General features: G+C 35.4%; 2 protein-coding genes across 3 annotated transcripts; one reads left to right on the top strand and one right to left on the bottom strand.

The window, feature by feature from the left end:
- Nucleotides 1-2,837: 2,837 nt before the first annotated feature.
- On the bottom strand, nucleotides 2,838-7,109 carry SFGH (S-formylglutathione hydrolase). Its single transcript, XM_022298238.2, has 7 exons — nucleotides 6,835-7,109; nucleotides 6,464-6,581; nucleotides 5,638-5,685; nucleotides 4,657-4,853; nucleotides 4,263-4,361; nucleotides 4,113-4,178; nucleotides 2,838-3,233 (listed from the first exon to the last, which is right to left on the bottom strand). Exons 1-7 carry the CDS (start codon nucleotides 6,979-6,981, stop codon nucleotides 3,051-3,053), a joined length of 858 nt encoding a protein of 285 aa, XP_022153930.1. The 5' UTR covers nucleotides 6,982-7,109; the 3' UTR covers nucleotides 2,838-3,050.
- Nucleotides 7,110-11,473: 4,364 nt separating this feature from the next.
- On the top strand, nucleotides 11,474-14,193 carry LOC111021320 (uncharacterized). Of its 2 annotated transcripts, none has more exons than XR_015788401.1 (4): nucleotides 11,474-11,663; nucleotides 11,749-12,215; nucleotides 12,421-13,557; nucleotides 13,688-14,193. XR_015788401.1 is itself a non-coding variant. In XM_088118888.1 (4 exons), exons 2-4 carry the CDS (start codon nucleotides 11,754-11,756, stop codon nucleotides 12,459-12,461), a joined length of 414 nt encoding a protein of 137 aa, XP_087975014.1. In that variant the 5' UTR covers nucleotides 11,479-11,663; nucleotides 11,749-11,753; the 3' UTR covers nucleotides 12,462-12,799. The 2 variants fall into 2 exon arrangements, 1 of the variants encoding a protein (XP_087975014.1); XM_088118888.1 differs by lacking the exon at nucleotides 13,688-14,193 and having other exon boundaries at nucleotides 11,479-11,663; nucleotides 11,749-11,908; nucleotides 11,998-12,215; nucleotides 12,421-12,799.
- Nucleotides 14,194-16,208: the final 2,015 nt, after the last annotated feature.

Below are 16,208 nucleotides of genomic sequence, written 5' to 3'. Positions count from 1 at the left end.
ATCAGTCCAAAAAATATTTAACCAAACCTGTTAAAATTCAGCATCTTTTTTACTTGAAACATAACTAAATCAAATTTCAAAAATGTTTGAAGCAATATATACTTCGGTTATGAGATAGAAAACGGTAGACAAGTAGATTGCAATGAGCCAAAGAGGACCTACAAGGCGACCCACGAAGGCCAAGTCGAGCCAAGCAGGGCTCGATCTCGACCCCTGCTCGACGTCGAGCCAGGCTCGGCCCAAGATAGAGCCCGTTCTTCCTCCTCTTCGGTTGCTGGAGACGTCCGGACCTATAGGTCCACACATATCATCCCGACTATTGTGAGATTACTGAGCATTACATTTCGTGAAACCCTAGGGAGAAGATCAACCATAAATAGGAGGGGGAGTCCCCCATTGACGGTAAGCTAAAACACATGCCAAATATACTTGCTTGCTGAGTTATTCTCCCATAGCTAACTTAGGCATTGGAGCCCGTGTGACAGTAGTCACACCAGTTTAGGGTTACTCGGTTTTGTAGGTATTCGATCCCTTGATCATCGAGTTTGGTGTGCATTTTGGAGAGGACCGGAAAGACCGAAATCCAAGTATCTAACAACTTCTTTCTTCTTTTTAAACAAAGTTATAAGATTCAAGATATACTAACCCAAAATATACATAACAATGAAACCGATGGATTTTTTTTAATAAAAAATAATGTATTTTTTTTAAAAAAGAAAAAAAAACTGAATTAGGTTAGTTTCCAAACACAATAGGTAAGTAAATCGTTTGGGTTGGATGTGATTTAGCGTATGGTTGACATAAGTTACATGTAATTAGCGACACAAATGATTTAAGGTAAATCATGTGCCTAGCACACGATTTAGAATTGATGCGGTGAACTCATGTCAATACACACAACTTACTGGTGATGTGTACATGACGTTTGTAAATTGTACAGATTCTATGTGAGTTACGTCAGTAAACTGTGTACGTTAAATTGTGTCTATGGTATGTAATTTTCTTTAAAAGTTTTTAAACACTTATTGTCACTAATTTCAATATGAGTACTCTCTTACTTTCGATATTTTTTTACCTAATAAAATTGAATAAAATAAATGTTTCAAGCTTGATTTCAAATTCTTAAATGCATGTTGAATTTAATTTAATTTATATGGTAAGAGGTTGATATATAACAAATCTCAGAATATTATTGTCATCTTCTCACATGTCAAGGCATATAACATATGTATGTGTGATGAGTGAGCAAGAGAAATTAGAAAAATACTCTTGAAATCCCTTTTTTTTTTTCTCTCTTTTTAGTTTTAAGATTAAAAAATGCATATAGGCATCACACCTATGGAAAGATGACGAGAAAAATTAAAGTGAAGAAATAAGCTTATTTGGCCACTCGACCAAAGATTAGTACCCCAAGCGGATTCGAGAGAGAAAAACATCGTATAGTACATGTAATTTACATAAATTTAAGAAAATTGTGGATTGGGGAATGAAAGCTCGAAGACAAAGAGAACTGGACTTTTCCAAAGAATTACAGGCATACAATACACCTGATTTATTTAAATTTAAGAAATTTTAAGCAAATCATGTACCATGTATTATGGTCATGTTCGTCCAAGGTGTGTTGTCCATGGCCGCATGCCCATAACACTCTCTTCCCTCCTATTTTTACGTCATGTATTCCGTTTTACATGTTGTTTACAGTTATTGTACTTTTGGTGGCGAGTTACTCCTCGTCACTTTGCACTTAGGCAACATGTTCCAAAATGTATTAAGGGTACACCTAGTCACCCTCCTACAAAGAGTTGTATTATTCTTGTATTTCCGCTATCTATTCTTTTGCATTCAAGTTATACAACAAACTTTCTAAAATGTTTTCAAACATTTTCTAAAACTTTTTCTCTAACCCCGTTTTCTAAACTGTTTTCTCGAGAATGGGAGTGGAGGTTGCGACATATAGTCGTGGTACCAGCAACTATCCGATTTCTAGTTAGCTGACTTACTTGTAGGTAGAAACAAGGTGATTGTGACACGATGCATGCAGACATACTTGATTTGCACTACTGATTCAACACCCAGCACCCATTGTACACGTCAATTTACATGGCATAACAAATTTTTATCACTAGTTGATTCATTTACCCTATGTTATTATTTTTTTTTATTGAATTTACATTTTTATTTATTACTTTAAAAACCACTCTATTTTTGGAACATTTTTTTAAAGTAAAATTACATTATTCTTAAAACTGAAACATTCTTAATTATCTTTTTAAAAAATAAAATTACAATAGACATTTATCAATTGAACCCATTGGCATTAATGGATGACAGAAAAGGTTAAAACCGGTTATGGATCAACAAAACTACCTTTTAAGAGCATCAATTAGATCACACAAAATTTCTCAAAAAATATAACCCTTTTACTAATCCTTATTTTTTTCCTTTAGTTCATCAGTTTTTGTTCATTTTAGTCAATATACTTTCAAAATGTCTCTTTTGGCCCTTGTAATAATTTCAAAAGATGACCATTTTAGTTCATTTTAACGTAAATTTTATACACAATGAAAACCTCTTAATACAAATTTATGACTACATTTCAAGAAATTTAGTGAGTGAAGTGCTATATTAAAATTGCGACCGAAAGAAATGAGATAAAGGTGAAGCATAAGAGAATATAATGGTCACTTTTTAAGAGTACATGAACATTTTGAAAGGACGGAGACTAAAATGAACAAAAGTTGAAAGTACGAGAATCAAAATAGACATTTTGAAAATATATGGACAAAATGACTGAACCCAAAAGTACCGAGATCAAAGTAGCATTTAAACCCAACAAATAAAATGAAAAATTATTAGGCTAAAATAAGCTTCTATTATAATATCTAGCAAGGAGCCAAAGCAAAGACAATTTTACCATTCACACTGGAGATCCAGAAGACACTGAAATAACATCACCATATTCACCAAAATTACAGAGCCACCATGCCTTAACTTCTCAGAGGATAGAAAATTAGATATGAGAGACAGCAGATCATAAGCAGCACAAGCTTTTAAGGAAGCCTAAGAGCTTGAGAGTGGTGACGGATGTGATCTTCAATGAAAGAAGCAATGAAAAAGTAAGAGTGATTGTAACCTGGTTGCAGCCTCAACAGGAGTGGAACTTTCACAGCCCTGCATGCCTCTTCAAACTTGTGTGGCAGCAACTGTCCATGTAAGAACTCGTCGTCCTCCCCCTATAAGATTAAAACCAACATTTTATGTCTATTGACGAGGAGAGTAGATGGGGCAATATCAACATGTGTGAGTAAGCCAGTAACTGTTGGATGTAGATTTGAAAATCTATATCCCCTAGTAATCAAGAGATACAAACTTGAAATATGTTTTGTAATTTTTCTCTCGTGTATCCAATAACGGTCTAAGACTATCAGTCACATTGTGATGGCCCCTCTAAAAATTCTCTAAAAGTTTATTGTGTGCTAATTACCAAATCCACAATTCAAAATTCTATATACATCTTCAGCAAGCGCCAGTGAAGAATGCAAGCAAAGCAAGAGCTCGGGTGGTGGTAAGCGTTCTTGAATAAATAACTGACATTGATATATGTTCAAAACCTCACGAATAACCCTAGCAAAAATGTTTTTGACAAGAACAGAATAAAAGAGACGTTGTGGACAAGGATGAAAAAAAAGAGAGATGAAGAAAAGAAATAGTGATTTTTTTATTTTGGCAAATCAAATGCCATGATTTCTCATGTCAGCGTTAGTCTTGAGGCATTCAACGCCTTAAAACTATTTCTCAACAAGCTCCTTACCATAAAACTGAAATCTAAATAATAAATATGGAAAATGAATGGTGTTAGACAATATTTTCCATAACTTGAATATAGTTTTTATGACAAGGACTAAATTTGAATTAAAAGAGAAAAAAATTCAAGTGAAAGAACCAAAATAAAAAGTGAATACAGAGTTCAAAGCCAATAGCAAAATTCTAAAAGTTTAAATACGAAAATGAAAAATGGATAAATGTTCAAGAACAAAACCAAATTTAAAACAATGTCACTGATGTGAAGGAACAATTTGCCCTGTGAAAGTTGAGTGAACAAAAAGCATTACCTGATCAATTAGAATGGTAGCAGATACATCGTGAAACTTAGATATTAGATGAGTAGCATCATATTCCTGCAGTTATTCAATTTCAATCATTTTAAATTTCCATCATAACATTAAATGGTAAAATAAGTCTAAATATCTCATAAAACTCACCTCCCAGTCAGCTTTGTTGCTACCAAGATAATTTGTGAATGCCTTCTGGCCCCAGGGACAGTTTATAGGATTCGCAATGGGCGAAAAGGCAGATACTGACTGGAAAATTAAGTAGAAAAATAACTACATTAAAAACAACAATTTATTTACAGTTGGAAGCAACAAATGAGAGGCTAAGGCCCCTTCTTTTTTCCTCTCTAGTGTTTGGGGTGGGGGGAGTGTACTACAGAGTCCTGTCAAACAAATAACTCTTTTCTCTGATGAAAAGTTGTTGAACGAAAGGATCCCAAGCAATCATAATGGTATTTTATTTTTGTCTGAACCTTAAACAGAACAGTTTCAAAAAAGGAAAAGAGTTGAACAGAAAATAAAATGAGAAATTAGCATCAAATACCTTATATTTGTCCAAGTTTTTCAGGTAGATTGTTAGAGCTCCATGCCCACCCATAGAGTGACCAAATATGGATGCCCGTGATGTATCAAGCTGAGAAAAGTTGTCACTCAGGAGTTTAGGTAACTCCTTTACAACATAATCGTACATACGCCAATTTTTCCATTTCTCTTGTGTAGCATTGAGATAAAATCCAGCACCTTTTTAAGAAACAAGAAAAGGAAAATGAAAACAAATTCAAAACTTTGTATGTGGAAGTACCCGTGTATTTTTTGATAAACTAAAGGCATTTTGGAACAAGATGTCAAGTACATCTGAGGTAGCAGTAGCACTATATACAGTTAATTTTAAAAGATAAACCTCCTTATTTGACAGCACATGTTGTGGGCTATATTTTATGATTGTATCTTGATTTTTTGTTAGTTATCGTGTTATGCATGCCAAATTTGTGCACGAGTAAATATTTTGGAGGAACGAAACGTTAGAGGGAAATTAGAGATTTTATAAGAGGTATTTTGAGAAAAAATTAGAGTCAAAGCGTGTGATCAGGATCTTATAGAACCTTGAGCCTATCGCCAGAGAGGACAGCACCTAGGCATCCATTAAAGCACCTTGACACCTACACTACAACATGAAGAACCAAACAAAGATCCAAGGTGAAAGTGTCATGGTGCTACCATGAGCTACCATGGCGCTCATATAACCACCACAAGGAAAAATATTGAGAGGACAGTGCCACGATGCTCATTTATAGCACCATGGTGCTATGAACTTTGGGCGTCGATCTTAAGTTGAGACTGAGTGCCATGGTGCTAGGACAGATCCTTTTACAAAAATAGGCTTTCTTGCACCATATGGTCCATATTCACAATTGCAAGGCCAAGTTCTTCAATGTATGTCATTTGAATTTGAAGAATGATAAAATTTTATGTCAAAAGTACTCTGTTTAAATGTAATAAAACAGAACAGTCAGAAGTAGCATACCAACACCAAAATCCCAACTTTCTGCCTCTCCTTCCACATTCAGGCCTCCTATTAAATGAATGGGCCAAATGAAACAAATAAGACCCAGTCAGTCACATTCAATCATAAGAAAGCATCGGTTCCATACTGTAAAGCTTTTAAAATAAGATCAATTTCATATCAACACACCGAGCACAGTAAATACTATACATAGTTGCTAGACCAATTAATTTTGATTTAAAGGCCAATAAGGACTTCTGCAAGAAAACATCCTTTACTTTTTATCACCAGGTTTCGAAGATTTTTCCTCATAAAAATACCCAAGAAGAGAATCACATTGCGATAAAAGAAATAAATATGCTCCCAAATTACCGAAGTGAACGGATAAATGATGTTTCGATCCCATAAGACAACCATTCCTATCCACTTTAGATTAAAGATTTAGCTCCAACCCACATATTATCGCAGTCATATATTCCCATGGCAGATGTAAGATTGGAGAGCTATTCTTCAGTAGTTTGTTGGGAGGGGGATCTCTCTTCCCTCTGCCCTCTGCCCTTAGCCTGTTTTTGTTCTCTACTTTTGTCTATAAAAGGTTTCTTATTCAAAAAAAAAAAATACTTGACATTCACAATTGAAGAATCCAAACCACATAACTTCGTTGGGTCAAATAGATATTATCAAAAACACATCTCAGAATGCAAAAAATTGACAATTTTTACTTCCCATAAAACTTAAAAGAGTCATTCGCAGAAATAAAAATAAGTTCGAAGTCGTTAACAGCACAAGGATAGTAGAAATTGCATTTATCCAAGAACAGAAAAATGAATTCCAGAGTTCTTCTTACTTGGAGATGTATCAGGTGCAATTAAAGCAACACCTTCACTGGAAGCAGTGCGTTGAGCCCCTGACTTAATTATAAAATTCTCATCCGTACAGGTAAGCCCAGAGAGCCAGTACAGTACCTGCTCAACAACAAAATCCAACCCCAACCATTAATCATCACCATCCCGATACATTCCCCATTAACAGAAAGAAACACACTACAGGGCAACCGATCTATAGCCACCCCACAAAACCCACATCCAATAGCAGTGAAATCTCACAAACATGGATCAAACAGGAAGCCGATTGTTCCGAAAATCGTAGATCAGAAACACTCAAACAATTACTTCAGCAATCGAGTTTCAATTGAGCATCGAAAATGGGAGAAGTTACCGGAAATTTGTGGGACGGCAGAGGAGAAGGAGGGAAGTAGATGTGGAAGGTCATGGAGCAGCCAAGAGTTGGACTGTAATGGCGGTATCTTCGGTTGTAACCTCCGAACATCTTGGAGCTGCTGATCTCGGTGGGCTTGGCGTCCATTTTCAGAGAATTTCAAGCAGAATTTCTGACGATGGAATTCGAAGATGGATGAAAATGGGGAGCGCCGATCGACTGATGAGATATTGAGTTTCAGTAAGCAATAAAGTGGACACTTGGCCACAACATCCCAAAAATATCTCGAACTATATAGTCTCGAATAATTTTTTAACATAAAAGGTAAAATTTTAGTAGCTAACAATTTAGTCTATGTCGTAAAATTTTTTGTTAAATTTTTTATATAGGTATAGATTGATAAATCGAATGAAGATCATATGTGTTTATAAATTATAAAGACTCAATTATTATATAATAAAAATCGACGCTTAATTTGAGAAGACTTTTTGCTTTAAAAATTATATTGTTATAAATTTTAAATTATATGAATTAAATTGTTACGTACCAAAATTTAGGGACTAAATCATTACCAATTTAATAGTACAATGACTATCACTTAGAGCTTAGGAGCCGTGCGAGATGAAAGTCTCATGCATGATTTTGAAGGAGAGAAAGAAGTGAGGAATCCTCTTTTCAACTCTAACTCTCCCACTCCAGTCGTTGCTTTTCTTTCTGTTACTTCGAAAGTAGCTGCTTCAGCTTCAACCACTCGAATTTTCGATATTCCTTTTTCTTTCTCATCAAACGAATGACATCTTCTGATGGAAATCCTAGCTATTCTTAGCATGATATTGGGGAATCTCATTGCTATTACTCAAACAAGCATGAAACGTATGCTTGCGTCTTCGTCCATAGGTCAAATGGGAATTCTTCGAAGAGAAAATGGATTATGGGAGTGTGTGACTTGAACTATTGATTGGGTCGTGTGGATATATGTCTTTTTATCTGCCACATTGGGATTCACAACCAAATGTGTCTTTGTTCCAACCACCGTGAAAGCTCCATACAGAGGGTAGGCTGGTTCGCTTGAAAAGAATCTTTTCTATGATCAGACTTGACGATGTCGTGCATGAACAGACTCCGTAAGATCCAATCCCGAAGTTAGTTCTATACATATGACTAGCAATAAGAAAAATAAATGCAATAGCTAAATGATGATGAGCAATATCAGTTAGCCATAAACTTTGCGTTTGCGGATGGAATCTCACAAGAAGGGTTATTAAATCATTACTTTATCGAAAATACATAGATTAAATATACTTTTTAAACCGAAGTATTTAACAAGTTTTTAAAGTTTCAAAATTTCTTAACGGATCTCATATTTTTCTTTAAATAAATATTTAGATATTTATTACACACAAAAAACTCTAACCTATATTATATGTGATTTTTAGAAGAATAGGTTGGTTAGGTAAATGAAATTGAAAGTTAAAAATTTTAGGTCTTGGGAGAGTAAAATTTTTTTTGAAAAATTATTTTAAATGATACAAAATAAATATGTATTTATAAAAGTATAATTATTGTTTTTTCAAAAATGTCACAAAAGTAGGTGTAAGGGTATAAGTTTGTAATTTATACCATTTTTATAAACTTTATAAATATATTTTTTTTCGGTTTATCTTTTTGTTGGGTTCCTTTTTTTAATAAAATAATAATAATAATAATAATATTGTAAAAATTGTTTTAACAATTATTACATCATAGAAGTGAGAATTCTCTACCAGCTTGACACATAGCTAATTCTAGACCTTTTTAATGTGCGCAAACTGTTAGAAAGAAACTGCCTCAATGATTTTCAATTAATTGAGCTGCCAAGCGTGGCTCATCCTTGAAATATAAAAAGTTGTAATAAAAAATTGGTGTGACAAAATTTAAAACGATGTATGTATGAATTAACTTGAAAGTTTGTATTATCTCAAAAAAAAAAAAAAACTTGGAAGTTTGTCATAACAATTAGTTGGACAACGAAGTTTAGGGGTCAGGTTAATTAACATGGCTGAACAATGATTCTTCTCCTACCTTTCTTCCATTTGATAGTAAAAGATATGTTTTTTCTTCAGAATGATGAGAACGACATCGTGAGTAGTTAACTAAGAAATTAGGACGACCCGTTTAGCTAGATATATTCACATTCCCTCAAACGTGGGGAAGATCAATGAGTGTGTTTACTCCTTAACTGAAGGAAACGAGTATGAGTAGTAGGCTTAGTAAGACATAATCTACCGCTTGATCTCCGAACAGTATGAATTTGATATCAAGTTGACAACACATAACATGACCACGAGTAAAAATGAACATCGATCTGATGTGATGTTAATCCCAGAGCGGAAATGAGGATCGTGTTCGTGAATTTAAGGACAAAAGTTACAACACAGTGAATAAAAAAACAGAGAACTTTTAACCTACCCTTGAAGACAATCTCAAAGGCTTCCAACAATTCCATTCAACACCACCACGAAAATCTACCCTACTATATCTCCGATGAGAATCCGACTTGTGGGAACCAAGATAGAGATTGGAAAAAGGGAGAGAGATTCGATGAGAGACTTTCTCTATATTTTTCTTTTGCAGGTTGAAAAGCGAGAGAGAATCCTTGCATAACGTTTTTGCACTCTAATGAAGGGAAAGTGACATGAGGAGTTACTCCACGTCAGAACAACTGTCCACTCTCCTACTAAAATTCAGGGGAGTTAATTAATTAATAATTATAATAATAATTAACATATAGTTAATTAATTATTTAATTATTAATTATTAATCTAATTAATAATTAATTAATTAAATATATATATTTATTAAATGAATAATTAACAATTAAATATTCAACTTATATTAAATTAAAACTATATATATTTGAATTATATTCAAATGCATCTTTCTTGTTAAAACCTATAGTTTTAATATAGATACAATTCATATTAATTACTATTTGAATCTCATTCAAATAATCACCAGGACATTATCCGCATGTATATCAAGGGTATATCAAATATATACCTAGAATATATACTGTCCCGGTTACATAATAATAAACTTGGATGTTTAGTTTATTGGATTTAGACAATGCAATATTATAAATTCAACAACAATTTGATTGAATAAGAAAGCACAATTTTATTGAATATAAATTTATTTTTACATAGTTACAAACTATGGGTTTAGGGCAACACACCCAACACGATCTTGATTTGTTTGATCAGGCATGAAACACGAGATTAATAGCGAGAGCTCGTGCACCCATATTATCACACCAAAGGATAGGGCTCCCAATAATAGGTAATGAATCTCTTTGAACAAAGCGAAAATCCACACAAGTTAAGCAGTTGCATGAGCAAATACCCCATACTTAGATTTTATACTCGATGAGCAACGATTTGTTGCTTTTTAAAGAACAACACAACATGTAGTAACAAATCAACGATGATTATCCGAGAAAGATGCCCAATTAGCATCCAAAAAAGCATACAACCCAAGTTGATTTAATGGTGTGTAACATGCAAATCATAGAACATTGTACCTTTTAACCTATCGAATAACCTTTTTAAGCCCCTGCCAATGTACATTATTTGAAGGCTTTTGACAAACAGACTCAACTTATCAATCATAAAAGCAAATATTCAGCGGAGTGTGAATTGGGTATTGAAGGGTCACTACAAGAATTTTGACTTCGGCGACCAAAGATACTTTCATCGCCAAAAGGCATCTTTGGCGACCAAATAATTTTTCGTTGCTAATAGTGAGGGTTTTGGCGACGAAACAACATTTCGTCATTCTAAGCTGCCTTTCGACGATGAAATGAGGATTTCGACGTTGAAAGGACGGGTTTCGGTGACGAAATTACAGTTTCGTTGTCGAAAATGCCGCCATATTTCCCCACCATGGAAGTAAAGTGGCTTTTGGCGACGAAACAAGTCGCTGAATCTCGTCCTTTCGACAACGAAATCCTCATTTTGTCGCCGAAAGTCACTTTATTTTCATGGGTAAAAAAATGGTGGGCATTTTCGATATAAAATTGGATTTTCCATAAGCGTCCCTGAAAGAGACTTGCCAACCGGAGAAATAGAAGGTTTCAAATTTTGAAGTTCAAGTTTGTGCAAAATATCATTAATATATTGAGATTGAGTATGGTGTGAGTTTAACCGACCAACTGTCCAATTGGTCGATCAGCACGCATTGAAACAGAAAAATATAGAGAAGAGTCAGATTTGGTATCAGGAAAATACCACGTTCGAATAGTGACCTTTAATTTATCATATCACGCTCAAGGTGCTTGCAACCGACAAAACATGATCCAACCTAGTAAGATCCTTATAATCAAGGTTGAACCATATAGACAGCTTCATGTAGTGGCCAATTAAGAAATACACTATTTATGTCGAGTCGTCGAATCACCAAATTAAAGGATAAATGTGTAAAGGAACTAAATCAACTCAGTGAGAAAACTCCACCTCCACAACCCAAGGCCACCTAAGCATGTTCTGGATTGTTCATTTTTAACCAATTTTGCTATTCCTCATTTATTTCTCTCATCTCCTCATTCAACACGTGTGTTATCTTGTTGTATTTATCTTTTAGCTTTATTCTTTCAAAACCCTAGAGGTTGAGTATAAAGTGTAGCCTATTAAAACGGCTGATTATCTTCGTATTATGAAGTCTCATGCCGACAACTTAGGTCAAGCTGGAAGCCCTATTACTACCCGCTCCCTGATTTCTCAAGTCATTCTAGGACTTGATGAGGAATACAATCCAGTTGTGGCTATGATCCAAGGACGGGCATGGATAACTTGGTAAGAAATGCAAGTCGAACTGCTTGTTTTTTAGAAACGACTCGAATATCAAAACTCACGATCTCTCTTAATCATACTCCTTCAGTGAATATGAACACAACCAAGGGTCACACCTTCTCTAGTGGTCAAAAACAAAATCATCGTTCAACAGCCACCAAAGCTCTAGCAGTAACTCGAGAAGAGGAAATGGTTTCGGAAGAGGCCAAGGAAGATGGAATGGAAACAATAATCGTCTTATTTGCTAGGTTTGTGGAAAAATTGGACACACTACTTTTGTTTGTTATCATCATTTTGAAAAGCAATTTTCTCCATCTAACCAATCCATCGGGAGAAGCCCAAATCTCTTTGCAAAAAATCAGAACAGTGGTCCAAATAATAGTGGCACATCTCCAAGTGCTACCCAGGCGTTCATGACTGCACAGAAGGGAAGTTCAAATATGTTTGTTGCTAATCCCGAGTCTGTTGCTGATCCCAACTGGTACGTTGATAGTGGAGCTACAAACCATGTTAGTGCTAACTATCACAATGTGATGAATCCAACGAAATACAGTGGTAAGAACAAAGTAACTATTGGTAATGGTAGTGAGTTATTTATTTCTCACTTTGGATCGTCTTATTTGCCTTCCAATACTAGTTTGCTAACCTTAAGCATGTGTTATGTGTGCCTGATATAACAAAGAATCTTGTTAGTGTTTCCAAACTTGCTCAAGACAATGATGTTTATCTTGAATTTCATGCTCATTATTGTGTTGTTAAGGACACACGTACGGGCACGGTGGTCATGAAGGGAGTGCTTAAAAATGGGTTATATCAACTTGAACTTGCAAGAGCCACCGGTAGTGCTTCAAGTTTTTTCAGAAAATCGCTTGGAGTCGGTCAACAATTTTGTTGCCTGCAATGTGTTTTCTTCTGTAAATATATAGCAGTGACCAAAACTGTTTGGCATCGAAGGCTTGGTCACCCCTCTTTACGGACTTTAAATATTGTTGTCAGGAAATGTAATCTACCAGTGTAGACCAATGAAAACTTTTCTTTCTGTGATGTAAGTATGGAAAAATACATGCTCTTCCATTCCCTCATTCTAGTACTCATGCTACTGCCCCTTTTGAATTAATTCACACTGATCTTGAGGGTCTTGCACATGTTTCATCCACAGAAGGTCTTGGATACTATGTTCATTTTTGGACGACTTTGGTAGGTTTGTTTGGATTTATCCTCTCAAGCTTAAGAGTGATACTATTACTGCATTTAATCACATTATTGCCATGGTAAAAACTCAGTTTCAAACATCTATCATGAGCCTGCAATCTGATAATGGAGGTGAATATGTAAAAGTTCATCAATTATGTACTCAGTTGGGAATTAAGTTACGTTACTCCTGTCCGTACACCTCAATTCAAAATGATCGGATCGAAAGAAAGCATCGCCATATCGTTGAGACTGACTTAACTTTGCTTGCTCAGGCATCCATGCCCCTAAATTACAATTACAAGTGGGATGCTTTTCAAACATCCACGGTACTAATAAATGGTCTTCCAACACCTGTTCTGCATGGTAAATCACCCTTAGAGTTATTGCATCATAAACAAATTAATTATTCTGAGTTGAGAACTTTTGGTTGTGCCTGCTTTCCATTTCTCAGACCGTTCAACGCTCACAAATTTTCCTTCAAATCAGAGAAGTGTCTATATTTGGGTCTCAACTCACTTCACAAAGGCCACAAAGGTTTGGGTCTAGATTTTTATTTCCAGGCATGTTGAGTTTAATGAAGGTGAATTTCCTTTTGCAGATGGATTTCGAATTCTTGATTCTTATGTATAGCAGCATCTACCAACCTCCAGTCCATTCCTTAGCCCACTTATTGATTACGCTTGTTTACATGCGTAAAAAGAAGGTTTTAGATGCTGTTTTTACTATGTTTTAACTTTGTTTCGGACTTTTTCTCGGTCGTTTGAGTTCCAATTCATGCAAAATTCATATATGATGGTTTGTGGTTGGCTTATATTGTATTTATGACATTTTAGGACCATTTGGGAGTGCAAATTAATCAAAAGAAACAAAAAGACGGAAAAACATCATGGGAGGCGTCAGACGCCTGCGTGGCTGCAGAAAGACTGGTTTTCTTCCAAGTTTGCCCTTAATGAAACGCGTCTTCCAATGCGTTTTGGTGGTTCCAACCGATGCATACGTGTAGAAGACGTGTTCCACTATCAGTTTGAGCACGATTTAGTCAGTCAAAGGAGTTGGAAATGGGTGATCCACCAGCGTTTTAGGACCTACCTAAACAATTCTGCACAGCTATAAATTCCAGCAGCTTCTCCACCAAATTCATCAAGCCTTGCTTCCTTCTCTTGATCATTTTTAATGTTTCTTTGTTGCTTTCTAAGTACTTTTGAGTTGCTTTCATTAGTTGATTTTAGTTTTTAAATCCCGAGCACTTTACATTCCTTTATTGAGTTTTGTTTTGTTTCCGTTTGTACTTAGTTATTTTCTACCTATTCAAATATATAAAAATCCAGCACTTTGCTTATCTTCCCTTTGCATTTACTTTATTTTTTAAGAGAGTTGTGTTTTTGGAGGAAAGAGCACGTGACACTCCCCCTTGCTTGAAAGAGAAGGGCGAAGCTCTCAATCCCGAGAAAAACTCTCCGTTAGTTAACTTTTGTTTTTCACACATGCATTTCAATTTCAACCATTTTACTTGCTGTATTTTCTTCAATATGTCTTTCTAAATTCCCGTCTCTAGCCCGGTTATGGATAGTTAGCCTTTTATTTCTAATAAGGGTTGCTAAGAAGTAGTGTTTTTGCTTTCCACTCATTGCTCAACATGTTTTCCCAAAAAGTTAGGATTTAGAGAAGGCCACTGTAAGTCTTAACAAGTCAATACTGAAAAGGTTGCTTATTTGCATTGTTGAGTGGTTAAACTGAGGAGAGGAGCGCCTTAGACATAAGGGTTCCGGTTAAGTAGCCTAGACATAGGACCTTAACCCGAGGTTGCGACTGTTTCCATCCTAAAACTAAGATATCTCTCATAATAGACATATTAGGGAATGTCTTAGGACTTTGAACTTGCTTAGACATAAGTCAAGTGAAAAGCGTAGTCGTTGGTTCCTAAAGTAAAATGCATATCGTCCTTAGCGAATCCTTGATTCTTTGTTGGCTAACTTGAAGTAATTCGGGCTAGGTTTTACCATTATAAGACCAAATCCCAAATCGAAAACCATTATTTGTGACCACTTCCCATTTTACAAGAATCACTCATTTCAACGTTCACTATTCATTAAAACTTTAGAGTTTGGAAATTATTTAGAAGTCATTGAGGATCGATACTTGGATACTCCATCCATTTTATATTACTCTGACAGGTGTACGCTTGCATCTAAATAATTGTTACCACGCTTACTGCGTGCGTTCAGCATAACCCCAGTCAAGTTTTAGGAGAGTTTTTCTCTCATGCATTTCAATTTCAACCATTTTACTTGCTGTATTTTCTTCAATATGTCTTTCTAAATTCCCGTCTCTAGCCCGGTTATGGATAGTTAGCCTTTTATTTCTAATAAGGGTTGCTAAGAAGTAGTGTTTTTGCTTTCCACTCATTGATCAACATGTTTTCCCAAAAAGTTAGGATTTAGAGAAGGCCACTGTAAGTCTTAACAAGTCAATACTGAAAAGGTTACATATTTGCATTGTTGAGTGGTTAAACCGAGGAGAGGAGCGCCTTAGACATAAGGGTTCCGGTTAAGTAGCCTAGACATAGGACCTTAACCCGAGGTTGCGACTATTTCCATCCTAAAACTAAGATATCTCTCATAATAGACATATTAGGGAATGTCTTAGGACTTTGAACTTGCTTAGACATAAGTCAAGTGAAAAGCGTAGTCGTTGGTTCCTAAAGTAAAATGCATATCGTCCTTAGCGAATCCTTGATTCTTTGTTGGCTAACTTAAAGTAATCCGGGCTAGGTTTTACCATTATAAGACCAAATCCCAAATCCAAAACCATTATTTGTGACCACTTCCCATTTTACAAGAATCACTCATTTCAACGTTCACTATTCATTAAAACTTTAGAGTTTGGAAATTATTTAGAAGTCCTTGAGGATCGATACTTGGATACTCCATCCATTTTATATTACTCTGACAGGTGTGCGCTTGCATCTATAGAATTGTTACCACGCTTACTGCGTGCGTTCAGCATAACCCCAGTCAAGTTTTTGGCGCCGTTGCCGGGGACTTTAGTTTTAAAATTATTTTCAAATTCTTTTAGTTTTTATTTTTGTGAATTGTTGTTGGGTGTAATTTCCATCCACCGTTTTTGTTCTATATTTTTGGTCGTTTATCTCACAAGGGTAAGTTAAAGTGCATGAGCACAAGATCTTTTCTTCTACCCCTTGACCCTGAGATTGAGCGGACCCTTCGAAAAACTCGAAAGGAGCAAAGACTTCGAAAACAACTAGAAAAGCAAAAAGAGAGAGAAGGTGAAATTAGTCCTGAAAGTGAGGTAGAGAGTACGAGCACATCAGTGACAGATATTCCACCTCGTGAT

The sequence above is a fragment of the Momordica charantia genome (assembly GCF_013281855.1).
Source record: "Momordica charantia cultivar OHB3-1 chromosome 1 unlocalized genomic scaffold, Mcharantia_2.0 BLBB01000001.1, whole genome shotgun sequence".
Lineage (NCBI taxonomy): Eukaryota > Viridiplantae > Streptophyta > Magnoliopsida > Cucurbitales > Cucurbitaceae > Momordica > Momordica charantia.
Note: the sequence above shows the minus strand (reverse complement) of the source record. Positions and strands in the feature narration are given on the sequence as shown.

Bases quoted from the DNA above. Each gene is read 5' to 3' on its own strand.
- SFGH (XM_022298238.2), bottom strand. From the start codon at position 6,981: ATGGACGCCAAGCCCACCGAGATCAGCAGCTCCAAGATGTTCGGAGGT. The intron at 6,582-6,834 runs GTAACTTCTCCC...GTTGTTGAGCAG, and splicing joins TGCCGTCCCACAAATTTCCG to GTACTGTACTGGCTCTCTGG. The intron at 4,362-4,656 runs GTATTTGATGCT...TTAATTTTCCAG, and splicing joins AAAACTTGGACAAATATAAG to TCAGTATCTGCCTTTTCGCC.
- LOC111021320 (XM_088118888.1), top strand. From the start codon at position 11,754: ATGAACACAACCAAGGGTCACACCTTCTCTAGTGGTCAAAAACAAAAT. The intron at 11,909-11,997 runs GTTTGTGGAAAA...CATCGGGAGAAG, and splicing joins ATAATCGTCTTATTTGCTAG to CCCAAATCTCTTTGCAAAAA. The intron at 12,216-12,420 runs GTAAGAACAAAG...TGTGTTGTTAAG, and splicing joins GAATCCAACGAAATACAGTG to GACACACGTACGGGCACGGT.